This window comes from Pristis pectinata, chromosome 21, assembly GCF_009764475.1.
Source record: "Pristis pectinata isolate sPriPec2 chromosome 21, sPriPec2.1.pri, whole genome shotgun sequence".
NCBI lineage: Eukaryota > Metazoa > Chordata > Chondrichthyes > Rhinopristiformes > Pristidae > Pristis > Pristis pectinata.
The window spans coordinates 25,071,501-25,088,172 of NC_067425.1; the positions used below are offsets into that span (position 1 = coordinate 25,071,501).

The 16,672-nt window shown below is 39.7% G+C and overlaps 1 protein-coding gene across 8 annotated transcripts in view; it reads left to right on the top strand.

The window, feature by feature from the left end:
- LOC127581347 (peripheral-type benzodiazepine receptor-associated protein 1) overlaps positions 1 to 11,198 on the top strand; it is a 220,730-nt gene extending 209,532 nt beyond the window's left edge. For 7 of the 8 annotated variants that reach the window (XM_052035676.1, XM_052035671.1, XM_052035679.1 and 4 more), the window contains 2 exons: positions 3,375 to 3,509; positions 9,288 to 11,198. In XM_052035676.1, the coding sequence (XP_051891636.1) occupies positions 3,375 to 3,509; positions 9,288 to 9,470 (318 nt within the window). In that variant the 3' untranslated portion in view covers positions 9,471 to 11,198. Of the gene's footprint in view, positions 1 to 3,374; positions 3,510 to 4,630; positions 4,676 to 9,287 lie in introns of all 8 variants that reach the window. The other variant, XM_052035677.1, reaches the window with a different exon arrangement.
- The last annotated feature ends 5,474 nt before the right edge of the window (positions 11,199 to 16,672 follow it).

The window sequence follows — 16,672 nt, forward strand, 5'->3', positions numbered from 1 at the left end:
ATGTGCTACCTGATAATCTGGTACAACACCATGTCCTAGAGTGATGAGAAGGCACAAGGATGGGTGGAGGGACTTTGGAGCCTTGTAATATGATGGGAGAAGAATCAGAGATTTGTAATGGCGGGAGGCAGGAGTATTGCAGAGCCGTGCGTTAAGAGTGTGGGCATGATAAGATTCATCAAAGCATGTTGGTGGGGGAGAGAATCTGAGGCCTGTACTCTGGTTTGTGTAGGGGAAGGGGGGGAACAGGGAAATGAGTTAGCAAGAGGACAAGAATCAAAAAGTGGTGGAAAAGAAGGATCCTGCAACTTAAGTGAGGGATCAGGGGCTGTGCCTTGTTGAGGGATGATGTGTAGAGAGAGAGATTGCGAACTGTGCCTTGAGCCAGAGATGGGGAGAGGGGGATCAAAGGATTATGAATTGATTGGGGGGCGGGCAGGGGGAGAGATAGGAAAGGAGAGCTGAGACTTGGGTTGGAATGACGGGGATTGGGGTCTGTGCCTTTTCAGAAATGAGAAAGGAGAGTGGGCTTGGCGAATTGGGCCAAATCCAGAGAGGTAGGTGGGGAATCATGTTGAGGATCAGCCTGATGAATAGGGGGTGGGGTGATGATGATGGGGTGGAGTTTGATGATCAAGGTTATTGAGGAATTGTGCGTTTGTGGAGGACGTGGAAGTCAGGGTCAAGGACTGTTGGGAATGCAGAGTCAAAATGAAGTTTGGGCTTGTGGTGACTGTGGAGGTATCAGTGCCTTGCAGACTGGGTGGAGAGATAGTGGCACAAAGCATGGAAAGTTAAGCAAGGGAATTGTCACGAACCAGCAACAAAAGAAACACACTGAGCATGATTCGGTGTTAAAAACTATTTTATTAATCACTACTTATGATAATACGTAAAATAAAAGTAAAAATGTTAGTATGTTAGAATTCAAAAATGTTAAACCTCGAACGTTAACCCCAAAAACTAAACTCTTCGTGTGTGTGTGTGACAAAGTCCAAAACTCCAAGTTCCAGAATGGTTCTTAAAGTTCAGTTCCGCAAGCCATAAGGTGAAACATGAGCAAGGGCTTCTTCAACAACCACCGTTGTCTGAAGATAAGACGTAGACGTAGAGAAACATAGAGAGAGTAAATACGAAATCCAAATGTTCCACGATGGAACCCAAGTGACACTTCAGTGTTTACTCGGTAGTGACTTCCTCACCCCGAAAAGCATCCGAATCGTGGTCGTCCACACACAAATACCTGTTTCCTTCTACAGGTCAGCAACAAAGTGAACTCCACCGGATTACTTCCAACTTCCATACATGGATTTCAGTGGCAGACACAGTTATTGTTTCTCATCCATCGATAGAGAAAACAAGCAGGCTGGTGTCTCTCTCCCTTCTTTCTCTCTCTCTCTCCTTCTTCTTCTTCTGACTTCTACAACGTCATTACGTCCTTTATCTTCTATTGACATAAGCACGCCCCACACACACATACACACACACTCTCTATCTTAAAGGGACTTTCACTGAGTCCGTAACAGAATGAACCTTTCAATTCACTGATGTACTCAGACGACATAGTTATCCTGAGAAAGACCAACAATGGTGTTTCCTGGGAAATTATTAACCTAGTCTCCAGAAAGATTTTTGCACAGAAACATATAAATATAGAGACTAGGGGTAGAAGTAGGCCATTTGGCCCTTTGAGCTTTCTTTGCCACTCAGTATGATTATGGCTGACCATCCAAGTTCCTGCTTTCTCCCCATTTTCCTTGAACTCTTCAGCCATTAGAAATATATCTAACTCCTTCTTAAATGTATTTAATAATTTTGACCTGAATTTCCTTCTATGGTAGGAAATTCCACAGGTTCATCTCTATCTGGGTGGAGAAGTTTCATCTCATTTCAGTCCTAAATGTACCCCCAGGCAGTGACCCCTAGCTCTGGACTTCCATGCCATCATGAACATCCTTCCTGCATTGTCTGTCTAGTCCAGTCAGGATTTTCTGAGTTGCAACAAGTCCTCTCTCATTCTTCTAAACTCTTGTGAATATAAACACAATTGTTCCAATCTCTTATTCCTACTTTCTGTTTCCTGTGTGTCGATCACTTTTCAATCCATGCCAGTATATTACCCATGCATGAGGAATGGCATCATTCCATGTACACCACACAAAATTTTGGCTACAATGGGTCAAGAGCCTGAATAATCCATGGCCAATAACTCACTTGCCAAAGCTTCACACCTCTTCTAGTATTCACAAGGCATAAATCCTACTTCCTGGATGAGTCTAAGTCCAATGCCAGCCAGGATAAAGCAGTCTACTTGATTGTCACCCAACCATCGCCATAAATATTCATTCCCATCACCAGAAGAACTGGACATTAAGGCATATGGGACCACCATCTGCAAACTTCTGCAAAGTCACACACGAACCTTTCTGGAATTAGATCTTCATTGGGTCAAAATTGTGGAATTCACTGTCAGTACCCATGAATAATTTTTTTTAAATAACCCCATGGGTGCAAATGCCTTTTCAATTTCTACCACAAAAAACTCTTCCCAAATCTTAATGAAATCCATTGTCATTCTCAAACCTTCATCTTTTCATTAAAGAAAGTAGCCAGTTGCGAATATCATCCAGCCCACACTCTGACTGTATGTGGATTTCATCATATTATGTTCTTTTCCTCAACCACTCTCACATGAACAAATTTGTGGCAATGTCAATATCACTCACTATTGCCAGCAGATGATCAACTGGGTCTAGCCCATTTCTGTGTTAACGCTTTCACACCTTTGTAGTTCAGATACAGTATTAATTACAAAATTGCAGTGATACATGGATAGGAAGTAACTAAGTCTAAACAAATGTTACTCCTGGTCTAATCAATGGAAATGTTCTTTGCAAATTAGGGTCCTGATGTATATTCGAAGCAAATTGTCAAATAGAGTAGGCCGAGCTTAGAAAAGGAATGTTCTCTGAAATGTCAGTGCTTTTTGTATCTTTCACCATTTAGTTACAGCTTTGTAGCCTGCATAGAGATAAATTTATCTGTCTACTTATTTGCACTTGTCCCAAATTACTGGAACCACTACATCTTATGTTTCAATTTATTAATCCATCAATAGAGTAATAGAACTAAAAAAAAACAACTTTCAAAACTCCGAGGTCACTATGTTTTGAAACTTTAAAAATTGAGCAAACAACAAAAATGTAAGTAGAATTGTTTACAATTTGAACAAAGTTGGTTTGCAACATTGTTGGATATTTTTGTTTTAGTCCTTAATTTTCCATTTGTGATTATTTAAAATTTTCACCATTCAGTCCTGTGATGATTTAGTTCGTGGAGCCCTGTGCGACAGGTTTCTGTGTTTTTCACATCAGGGTGATTTGAATGGAATACATGGGCTTGCACCATCCAACTTCCTGGAGCTGATCAGTGCAGAGGAGGCAGTGGAGACAGGTGCTGGGAATGCCATGCCAAGGCTTCCTCAGACTGCAGTTCACAAGGAAAAACAGGTGAGACAAAGAGATCCTCTGTTGTGTAAAATGCATTACACGCTCCAGTTGTGAAATACTGAACTATATGCATAATATTTTTGCCAATCTTGCAGATATTGCACAGGAAGTCAAGTCTAGGATACTTCTTAGGTGAAGCAGGGTTAATGACAAAAAGGTAGTTGAAGAAGGGTACAAGAGAGAAAGAAAGGAAGTATCGGGTGAAGAGAGAAGAAGCAGCTGGAGAGAACTAAAGAAGGTCATGGGAATTATTTGAAGGGAAGTCATATGCCAATAGAGGAGAAGGCAGAATGTGAGAAAGAAGTGGACAACAGATAAATGAAGGGAGTGGAAAAAAAATCAAGGGAGGGGGATGAACTGGATGTCTGAAAGGTTTAGTGGGAGATTGTGTGGGACTTTTGTTGGTGAAGTGAATGTGTGCAGCTTTGTGTTTCCTGAAAGAACACATGTTATTCTGGTTATATTTTGATTATTGTGCTGCCTAGTTGTAGGGTGTGAGTATCATTTAACTGGCATTATTAACTAAACTTTGTAATCTAACCTCGAATTTTTAAATACTAAGTATTTCCTCGTGAAATATTTTGATGCATATTTTCCTTACACTAACAACTGCCTTTGGACCTTTATTATTAGTGACATTTTCTTTGAAAGTTTTTTTTCCCCTCTTGTCTGATTCTAAAGGTGAGTTACTTTTCTTTGCTTTTGTTGTCCCTATTACATTAAGTCACATCTAATTTTATTCAAACAGTGATGCCTACAAATGCTTTGCCTTTGGAACCTTATTATCACACTCTGTTTTATTATGTAATGGATATATAATATATCCCTTCCCTTTTAATTATCATTTAAATAATTTTGAATTATAAATCTGAGTGTTTTAAAGAGTTTAATGCAAAGAAGCCTACAAGATGAACCTTAGTATTAATGTTCACATATTGCAGGCGTACAGTTCATTGTAGCGGACAGTGAACTGTGCTTTGCTGAGCTACATACCTGTTTGAGGCCTGATTGGAGCAGCTTGTTCTTATTCATACCTTTTTTTGTTCATTTACTCACTTGTATTAGTTGTTGAGCTTTCTTTTATTATAATTCTTTTTCTCTACCTTTTTCCATGGCAACAGAGGAAGACTGTTCATTTCAAGCGGTAATTAGCGGCCAGAAGGCTTGTAAGTGTGTGTTACTGAAGATACTGCTGCAGCTTTCAAAAACTGTCATTTGCATTGCAGTATGCACACTGGATGGATCTGCATTTCTGCAGGGAGCACAACACCAGTGCAAAGGACAGAGTTACAGGAGGCAAACCCAACCCTAGGAAATACTCATAAATAGTGAAACAGCTGTGCTCCTTCACGATTGTAGCCATCAGCATTTCATAACATGAACTCCAAATTGGGGTACTATAGCCATCCACTATAGAACATGTAACAGTACAGAACAGGAACAGGCCCTTGAGCCCACAATGTTGTGCCAAACTAATTAAATGCCAAATGAAGCTAATCCCTTCTACCTACACAATGTCCATATCCCTCCATTCTCTGCACATCCATGTGCCTATCTAAGAGCCTCTTGAACACCTCTATCATATTTGCTCCACTACTATCCCTGGCAGCGCATTCCAGGCACCCACCACTCTCTGTGTAAAGAAAAACTTTCCCCACACATCTCCTTTGAACTTACCCCTTCTCACTTTAAATTTATGCCCTCTAGTATTAGACATTTTGAGCTTGGGGAAAAGATACCGCCTGTCTACTCTATCTATGACTGTCATAATCTTATAAACTATCAGGTCTGCCTTCAGCCTCCGCCACTCCAGAGAAAACAACCCAAATTTGTCTAACCTCTCCTGATAGCACATGCCCTCTAATCCAGGCAGCATCCTGGTGAACCTCTTCTGCACCCTCTCCAAAGCCTCCATATCTTTTCTATAATGGGGCAACCAGAATTGAATGCTATTTTCCAGATGCGGACTAACGAGAGTTTTATAAAACTGTGACATAACTCCCTGACTCTTGAACTCAGTGCCTCAACTAAGTTGTGCCCTAGTCTCCCATTTTTCTTCCCATTCCTAACTTTAATGATCTGAACTGTGGGCGAGATGGACGGCACTGAGCTGAAGGAGGTTTTTCTTGATTGAGTAATATAATTACTCATAGCTTTCTTAAGCAGATCATGTTATCTCACAGTGAACATTTGGGTAAAAACTAAAGAAGGAACAAACAGTGGAGATGTGCAAGGATGCAGTTAAACACCCATCTGGTGCAATGAGGTATTTAATTACCAAGGGGTGATATCTGCAGGGATAGCTGGCAGTTTAGGAACGGTGTGAAATCCTGGAGATGTAATTAAGTTGCCAGGGTGGATGGATGTGCCAGATTCCCAAGGTTTCAGTTTTGCAGTTAAATTCCTGGGATAGCTGAGCTATGTTGGATGTGTAGGAATGGAGCAACAGACTGTATTTCTAGTTGGCAGAGATTCAGTTCCCCGCTCCCAATAATGTCGTAATTTCATTCATCTCCCACTGCCAGAGAGAAGCTAAGTGGTGGTGTTGCTCAGCAAGTGTGAGGTGCAAAGGTTCCGTAAGCACAAGGCTATCCAAGATCAGAGCATTGCTAGTTACCAAACTGAAAATTCCAAATTATGGGAAATGAACAAAAAGCTTTGGATTCCATTTGCAATTCACAGAAAAATAATTAAAAACACAATTGGCAACAGATTACAGGTGGCACGTGGCAGGTTTGCCCATATCATGCTCTTTTAGCTATGTCCTTTGCACAGTTTGTAAATGTAGGTCTTCATGGGTGCACTCCGCCTATAGTCATGTTGGATAACTAATAGCATAGTAAGTGTGCTTGGCTGTATCACCCACGCTTGATTTAGCTACAATAGGACTTTCCCTTAAGTTAGGTATAACTGAAACTTCCATCACCAATAGCTGATTCTCTGAATTTATTTTAATTCTTGGTATGTGGATATAGCTGACTATGCAAACCTTTATTGTCCATTCTTAATTGCCCTTAACTGAAGAGGCAGTTAAGAGTCAACCCCACTGACACAACTAGAATCACATATAGGTCAGACCAGGTAAGGATAGCAGATTTGCTTTGTTGCAGAGTTGGATTATCCATTAGCATTGGTCAGGAGTGGAAATAGTTAACTCAAATTAATTAATACTTGTGACTCCATCTTTCTAATGGTACTTAGATTTAGCAATGCATGTACTTGACTTTTAGACAAAATTTACTATTAATTTTTACCCCTTTGCTAGCAAGTCACCCAGAGATATAGGAAAGATACTATCTGCTGAAGGTAAGATAGTTATATTGTGGCAGTAGCTAGAGTACGAGTCTTGGAAGGTCTGACAGCCAAGGTATGTTCTCTGATATTATGTGGCTAATAGTAGATGTCTCCTATTGGTGAAATGGAGGTTGATTTTTACTGGCACGTACCTTCTTGTTTGCTTAGCATGCTCCTGCTGCCATTGCCTAACAATATTCAGCTAGAGCTTTTGAATAATAAGTAAAGTGATTAATCTGACCCAGAGTTGTCAATTCATTAGAGAGACCATAGCCTGTGCTTCAGGATCGTGCATGTCGTTTAACTGTACATATGAAAAAAAGACAAGTATTTAATTCTACAAGCAAGATTTTTCAAGTCTTTTGAGAAGAAAAAAGACATCACAGAGTACACGGTGGTGTCTGCTCTCCTGGTAAGAAGAGCACAAACAACTACAGTAAAACTCCAACGAATCCTGATGGTTCAGCACCAAGCTCATCAGGTTTGGTTTCCCATGTTCCCTTTCAACAGACCAAGGCCCCTTTTCCTACATTCCCTTTAAACACACTAAGCCCTATTTCCCGTGCTTCCTCTAATCTCACCTTGACCCTGTTTCTCACACTTCCTTTAAACACACTGTGCTCTGTTTCTGGGCTTCCTTTAAAGACACACAGTTCACTGAAAAATTTATTATACTACCGTCCAACCTCTTTTTAATAAAAAAAAAGTGAATTAAGAGTATGCTGGGGGTATTAACAGGAGTAACATCCAGTAGTGTAGAAAATCTGCCAGTTCAGCACCACAAAATTCCCAAGGGTACTGGATTAATGAAGTTTTACTGTAAGCAGGAAAAGAACAGGATCTATCTGGCTCACCTCTTATCACCTTGGAAAGTTGCACACTAGAATTTAATGAAGTTGTTAGCTCATCATAGTGACTGATCTTATCATCTGAAGTATGTTTTGCCCATCAGTAGATTTGCTAAATCTATCTCACCTTCCTTCAGGACTATCTATGCTGGTTTTAATCTCATACCTTTGTTGAACACAATACAGAGCAGCACTCACACTACAGGTATGTGGCCATCTGTTATCAAAATATGACATTTATGCCCAGTCCCCCACCATGCCTTCCTTCCTGTTTGACCCATTGTTTGCCCTTGTGCCATAACAAGTGAGTTCCAAATAAGAATTCAAAAAAGGGACATAATGAGTAAGTAATGCGCTGCTCAGTTTTATCCAAGTAAATCAAAACGATACAATCCCAGGGCTCCATTCCTTCAGCACTGGCAAATTTTAAAGCATCGTTATTTTGATTTCAGTGAATTCACGTCAATGGATCGTTTTTTGTTTGCTCACATGCATGTGTCACATTTGTGTAAATGGCACTTCAAGGGACTGCATTGTCTGCAGTGAGATTGATACAAAGCAGTTCTCAATTCACAGTGACAGGGAGGTAAAGGCAGACACCAGCAAATTGGGTTTGATTGACAAGGAAGAGAAATGATGCCCCATTGAGCAGTGAGATACTTTCACACTACAGGGACAAATGAAAGAGTTACTTTTGTTTGCATCAACTTATGCAAAAATTAAAATGTTCAGAAACAAAATATTTCGGCCAATAGAATAAAATCAAATCTCAATCTGCTTTTAAGTATTTTGCAAGGCTCATTTGCAAATTCCTGGCTAATTTTATTAATTAGAAGTCATCCAAGCAGCGAGATATGTGTACTGTAACGCATGTTAGACAAAATTGCAATGACTATATGACATCCCCTATATGTGATTAGCTTTGTTTCTGCTGTGCACTGCAGATTTTGATTTGAGACCAAAAGACTTCACGATAAGAAAAACAATGATCATGTTGTGTTTCTAGAGAGACTTAACAGATTATGTACATGCAAGAGACTTGACTGAACTGACCTGGCAAAAATGGGTCTGTGGGCCAGGTTATGCCCTCTGTCTTTGGACTGTGCTCAGGAATGAAATGAGACCATCTCTGTTATTCAGAGCCATTGTTCATGTAATTCAAATGGATAGTAATAATGCCAGGGTCAGTTTGAAGAAGTGCAAAGAACCACTGCTATTATATACAGATCAATTGTTCATTAATCTCTTTGCTTTACTTGGAACATTACTGTATATAACCTGGTAGCCATGTTTGCTAAGGTAAGAATAAATAATTTTTGATTAAGAAGCCCTTTGTTATGATTCTGAGAAGTGTGATAACTAGCTGTGTAAATGCCAGTCAGCTATTTGAGAAGATTGAAACTTTTTTGAACAATCTCACATGACACAGTGGTGACTGATAAGATTTGCAGAATTTAAGAAATGGTGTGACTGACTATTGGCAAACTATATGTTAGCACTGGGCACATTCATGTGCACTATAGTTTTGCTGACATTTGATTTTTTTTTGTCTCCTGAGCTCACAGTGGATGTGAAATCCTTCTATGCTCTTTCCTGTGGTATACCAATCACTTTTGTTTTAATTTTCTTCCATCAGCTAAGCTTGGATGAGGCAGAGGTTTCCAATCCTGTTGTACCAATGAACATCCATCCCACTGTTACAGCAGGGTGTTTGGATAACCACGGATGCAACGAGAATTCCAATAGCAAGAAGAAAAAGGGCTTTTTTTCAAAAGGAAAGAAACTATTCAAAAGATTGGGATCTAGTAAAAGAGAATAACTCACCTTGAATCCATTAAAAGAAAGAAAATCCCACCTTTGATTCAATAAACATGAGTAACTCTCAATAGAATCCTGAAAAGAATAACCAGTGATCCACCAAAAAGGATTAAATTTGGGCAAGTTGGCTCCAACCCCACTGGAAGAGTATATCAGATCTGGGATGAAATAAATGAGCAATTCTCACATGGAGTCCACTGAAAGAAAGCAACTCACACCTGGATCCAGCGAAAGATGTTTGCCATTTCCACCCAACTTGCGGTAAACTTGAGATCAATAAATCAGGGTGAATGTCACCTGGATGATGATGAGCTTTGGATACACACAAAAACTCAGCAAATTTGTTACAATGAAGAGAGATTGTATCCAAAAACACAGAACATTTTCTGCTGTGTAACTCTGGAGAAACCTCCACCTTTTCCTCTATTGGTCCTTTATTCACTTCACCATTATTTGTAATATTGCAATTCACTAATAACTTGGTCAACACTTATAATTTGTACTGAGTTCTTGCTAAGCAGTAACCACATCTACTGATGAAGAGAATGCCTTTCAACAGACTGTAATAACTGCAATCCATGAATTATATAGCCTGCTGGATATATCCACATCACCTCATCTGTAACTGTCAGAAGACAAATGACTGATGATATTCATGCATTGATGTAACTGTGACTGCTTATCAACCCAGAGAATTGTTTTCTTCATGTAACTATGTGGCAGCATTGTTTAAGCTTTGAAGTGGTATAAATCTCTCAGTGTCGTATAATTCAGAGTCAGGCAGGCTGTGGAATCTCGAGCACATAAACAGAGATGTACCAAGGCCCCGCTGACTAGTTCTGTTAACAGTGACAACAGCAATGTACTTGACTGGTAAGCTCATGTTGATTACCAGATAAGTCTTGCTACTTAGTATCCCTCTTGATTTCATGCAGTGGTGAGTTCACTCATTCTTTATTTAGTGGTCACATAATTAGGGTTATTCTTGCATTGCCATTATTTACCAAATCCAAAATGGAACAAGTGCAGCGTGAGGGTTTACAATGTGGACCTCACTTTTAATGTTTGCTTTATCACTAGAGAAAACGCATTAAAAGATTCCTCTATATTATGGAAAAGTAAAATGGAAACTTGTTGTTCTTCATCTGACACCAGATGCTGAAGTTCTGCAGGTATTGCAAAGATCTCCAAGTAATCAGCTGGGTGCAAAACTGGTAGAATGCAACAGTTGAGGAAATGGTCCGTATATTTGAGCTCTGATCCATTACATGCCTATGCATGGGTAACAGGAAGGTTTACTCTCTGCCTTATTCAAGAAAGACATCTTAATGAATTACTAAGTGTGAAAACGAAAATTCAGATGCCAATCGCAATACCCTGCCAGTGTTCAGCTGACACCCTGAGTTGGCAACATACCTGCTTTGTGTTCCAGGCTCCTGAGCAGCTGTCAGACATAAAATAGAACTTATTTTCATATATTAAAGATAAGCCATCATGTTTAAATTCTAGCACATGGCTTTATAATATACAATTAAAAGATTTTGTAAAGAAGAGTTTATATGATTGATTTTGACATTTGTAAATAGTTCCACTTCTTGTTTTGCATGTATCGTTGGGACTGTGTCCAACTGCTCTGCGTGGAGTGTAGTGATGAGCAGAGCCCAAGCCCTTACAGTCAAACCTATTCCTTTATTTCTACATAGAAATGTTTTTACTGAAATAAAGTCTATTTTCACAGAAAATGATTTTGTATGATGAATTATTTTAAATTGCTGCAGATTTTATTAGGAAAGGATAGTGAGGATGTGCACGAAGTACAGACAGACAACTATGGAAAGCTCAGGAACAATGACCAAGGGAAATATGAGGGTGCTGGGGTGACACTGCAAGAAGTCCAGACGTGGCTGGTGCAAGATCATGTGGAATGATGATAGGGGCAAAACCAAAGGAAATAACAACAGTGGAAATGTGACCATGGGAAGTGTTGTGACTGGTGAATGCAGTTTACAGGTTAGTAATGAGACTTAGAAGTACAGCAAATGTAGGAATGAGGCCATGGGGGCTAGCAGTAGGTTGATTATAATAGTTACAGCAATGTCAGTTGTGAACAGAACAATACAGTACCAGTTAATGCTGCTTGCCATTTGCATCTGCTGAGCTGTTAGAAATGATTTTCATCAATTTAAATGGAAGAGATCATCATGAGCCTAGCCACTGTTCAACAGTGAGATGCACTGAGAAGAAGCAAAGCAGATAACTTAGACCTGGAAAGGCTGCATCTGCCTCTGTTTATTTGTGTTCCCTAACCTAACTGCTTAGGACTTATCTCTCACCTGAGGACCACCAGTTTATGACTAATACCATCACTGTATGAAGACTTCAACCAGTTCGATTCCTCTACTGAGCTCCAATACTCTTCCTTATGGAAATACCTATAGGATTTTCCAGTCTTGTAGGAATAGTCAATAAGCTATTTCGCACCTCTTTACTGAAATATTACAACCATTTATGATTGCACAGAGACAATGAACTTCATGTAGTTGGTGATAAAATTTAATTAAAGAGGCAGTTGTCTAACTTTACACAGATACTTGTGTTAACTAAGTAGCTGTGGCTATGGCCTTTTGGCATTCCCACTGCTGGAAAATGCCTCGCTCCCTGACATTATCTCACCCACAGAAGTATTGCTGCCAACCTTCTTCAGAAGACGTTGTTTGAAATGCTAGGCGTTTTGGATTGGTTGGGTGATGCCATGGCAATGGACTGGAGAGCAGTGATTTTTTTTCTCCATGGATTTTTTTGAGCCTTCCTATGCTCTGAATTATCCACTGTTCTTGGTTGGATGGAATATTTGGGAGTTTGTGCAATAATTACAGGATGTACATTAAGAACTGCAGCTGGAACATGAAAGATCTCATTGTCTGTGCCTGACTGACTCAGGCTGCAGCATGAGATCAGGCACAATGACTAAGCAACTATTTTATAATCCACAGGATTCCCCCCTTCTGCTTCCCGCCCTGTTGATAACTCAGTGATTACAAACCATGTTTTTCTCATATTTTAAAGAAATGGTGGCACCAAACATTTTAATCAAAACAAATCATGTAAAATATTTAATAAGAAAACAGAAAATGCTAGAAGCACTCAGCAGGTCAGGCAGCATCCTTGGAAAGAGGAACAGTTAACATTTATTGTCCAAGACTGGAAAAGAGAGAAAAGCAAAGGATCCCGGATCTGAAACACTAATTATTTCTCTTTCCACAGATGTTGCTCGACCTGCTGAGTGTTTCCAGCATTTTCTGAATTTATTTCAGATTTACAGCATCTGAAGCTTTTTAATATTCATGGAAAATATTTCTTGGATGCAATGGTTCCATGGGATTGCAGACCAGAGGAAAAATGTTTCTTGAAGAGACTCTGCAATAAGTGGCAGCTCCCTCTGTTCACCACCAACCAATGGATGTACAGTCCACAGCCAGCCCTTATCACTGCTGCCCAATCCACGAGACTGTAAGCCAAGGTTGAAAATTTGAATTTCCCCCATCCACAGTTTGGATTTAGGAACCATGGAATTGTGAGAATTTAAGAATCAACAAGAAGATGGTATTGAGAATGCTAAATCTCACTTACTAATCTTCCATCACAACCCAAACAGTTTACTTAGTGTCAGATTTCTCTCTGCACCCGCCTTTATTGCTGTCTTTTTCTTGCAATTGTGATGACCAGAACATGTAGTTGGGCTTTGCAGGATTGACACGTGATATCTATCTATCTTTGTTTCATCAAACCCCACTTTCCTCACTACTCTTGCATTTATATTAAAAGGTTGATTTTTCTGTACTTAAATGTATTTCTGTGCTAACAGCTGTGGTACAAGGAGTTTTGTCAAGAATTATTCTAGGAATGTTAGCATCACTGGCATTTATATCCTATCCATAGATGCCCTTGAGGTCTCAGGGGACTGGCTTCTTCTAACAATGTGGTCAATGTACTCCTCCAATACTTTCAGGATTTTTGACCAACACCAGTGGAAAAGTGGCAACATATTCCACTTGCAATGACCACATTTAGGACTTCGCTCAATGTACTTTCTTTCATCCTACTCACCATCACCTATCTAATACTCTTGCAGAGTCTCCCATATAATTTCATTCACCTCTGCTCCCTACCTCACTCTGGTCTGAAACCAACCCTTGTGAGTTTCCCTCTTGGGAACTTCACCTGGCAACATACACAGAGTCTTGCATATGATGGACCTTTTGTGTTCTTAATTGCATATTTTTGTTTATTATCCACTGCAAGATACCCAGCAAGATGGTGCCGGAGCCTGGCGAATCGTTGCAATCTGCTCTCTGCAGATCTACTCATTGCTTCTACTATAATCGTTCTACTCTTTTTAATTTAAATTCTATGTCTCTAATACACTTTACTCTGTATTCTGTTATTGTTTTTACACTGTACTACCTCAATGCACTGTGTAATGAATTGATCTGTATGAACGGTATGCAAAACCTCGGTACAAGTGACAATAATAAACCAATACCACTGTTCTTGGATCCCTCTTACAATGAAACCTATGCTATTAATAAATTTAATTACCTGCATTCCTCATAATCTAATAAATCATGCATCACTGCATGATTGCAACCATAATCTCCTCGTCTGACATTAGTCAAATTCAAAGCACTAGAACAACTATAATATGTGTATCATATATCAATTCTAATTTTACTTGGCTATATATAATCTGCTTGACCTGATTCATTCACGTTTATATTCATTTATTTTCAGACCATTCAGTTCAGTTACATTAAAGATGGAATGGATGCCTTATTCAGATAGACGCATCATTAAGGTTCAACTGGATTGACCCTGTTCCTCATGAGTGTATTCTAAGGATAACCATCCTACATTGAGTATGTGTTGGAATATTCTGAGAACTATATATAGAGTGTATTTTGAGAGGTATGTTTCCTTGACAAATATTTTATACTTAGTTCACATGCATAATTTGTTTGAGAAGTCTTGCTATAAAGCATGACATTTAGCAAAAATAGTCGGATCTGATCACGGAACTTGTTTTTGGGCAAGGAATTCTAGCTGTAAAAGACTTCTTGTGGTAGTGGGTTACACACTGCCCTTTCACCCAAAGTGACATCACAATAAGGGATGAAAGGCCCTTTCATTGTTGGCTGTAAGATCAGTCGGTTAATTATCATCTGTACCAATTGACTGAATATGCCTGTATCACTGAAATAACTTTCCCCAATAACATCAGCACTTTGATGTTTAACCAACAGTAATTTCCAAATTCATGCTTAGTGGGAAAAAAAACCACTGTAGATTTTTTTAAATGGCGATTTTTGTTGCTTTAATACAGAACTGAGTAATTCTTACAGTTTAAATTATATTACAAATGAATGGCTAGGTTTTTGTAGTGTTAGGTTCACCTGTTAATTATAATCTGTTTGTTAGTTTCAAAATACACTACCACAGGGTACTGGTTAATTTGTTCAGGCATTGAAGCTAATAATTTTATCTTGAGCAAGAGTACTCTGTTATTAGCACAGTAACAGGTCCTTCCCATTGATATTGTGCTAATGCCAACCTTCCAGTGCTTCATTTTAAAATGTACTTCTCTCCACTGACACCTCCCAATGCTCACAGTTAATGAACTTACTGGCCATGGCAAGCAGGCAATATAGAACATCATTGTGTATATGTGTTGAGGTTAGACAGAATAATGCTTGGTCTGATGAGATGTTGGGAGTACTTACTATTTAAGCTAATGCCTGAAGCATGGATATTTGAGTAAGATGCTGCAGGGAATTAGGGGCCATGAAACAAGATCCAGAAAAATCATCTGCTTGGGAAACCAGTAAATATTCAAATCAAATATTGTAAAATATATGGAATGCAAAGAGCAAATGTGTATGTTCCAGATGGCACACTGCCATTTCCCCATGAGTAGACTCTGGGGAACTCTCCTTATCCTTTAGTGGACATGCTTAAGGTGGCACAATACTATTCCATAAGAATACTCTAGGTCCCATTGCTTTATCCACAACTTCTTTTCAGCAAAGAAGATCTGATATCCTGTTGGTCTTGTAGAATGTGGGGTGAAGTAGTAGGATAATGCAGTGAATAATGCTGGTTCTTTACAACATGTACAACTCCAAGCTACTTATGCTGACATACAGTTCCTCAGAAGAGAAGGCATCTCCCCTGAAGAGTGGTGTAGCTTGAGTAATATAAGAACCTTTCTGTTCATTCAGAGGAAGAGCCTTTTCTTGGTTCCTGAAGATCCTAACTCTTTCCCCTCTCCACCCCCTCCATCTGCCCATCACCCACACACTCCTCCCACTGCTTCCCCCTCCCCACTCCTCCCATCTGCCCTCTCCACTTCCCTCTCTTGGATTCCACGTCACCTTCCTCTCATCATCTTCAACCCTTTGTCACTTCCACCTATCACCTCCCAGCTTCTGGCGCTATTCCCACTCTCCCCTCCCCCATCTGCCTATCACCCCTCCTCACCTTGATCCACCTATCTCCTTGAGTTCTTGCTCCACCCCTTCCCTGCACCTTTTTATACTGGCTAATTCCCCTCTATCTTTCAGTTCAGGTGAAGGGTTGTGACCCGGAACGTCCACTGTCCATTTCCCTCCATAGATGCTGTCTGGCCCATTGAGTTCCTCCAGCTTTTTGTCATTTGCTCCAGATTCTAGCATCTGCAGTCTCTTGTGTCAGCCTTTTCTTTAACTTGCCATGGAATTTTGAAATCGTTGCCCCAGAAATTGAATTTTACCCTCACTTGTGTTGTAAGTAGTTGCTGCATTTCACATTGATGCCCATTCAGTTCAACTGTAAAAATAAAAATGTGAAATTGATCAAAAACACCTTTAAAGATATTACTGGGTTGCTCTACACCCATGAATGCTGTGTGAAACAGGATCTATATTGTTCCTATAGGTTGTCATGTATTTCAGTGTAACAGTCTTGGAAAACTTTTGCCTGCAAATACATTGTTCATCAGAGAGGTCTAGATAGGATGTGGTGTCTTTATAGACTCTGTGGGAGTAGGCACACATCTGTGCCTCCTGGTAAAAGCAGAAGCAGTCATTATATTTAAAAAGTGGCTGGATGTGTACTGGGAGGTCATCACCCGAAGGGCTGTGGACCCTGTGCTGGACTGGGGATGATGTT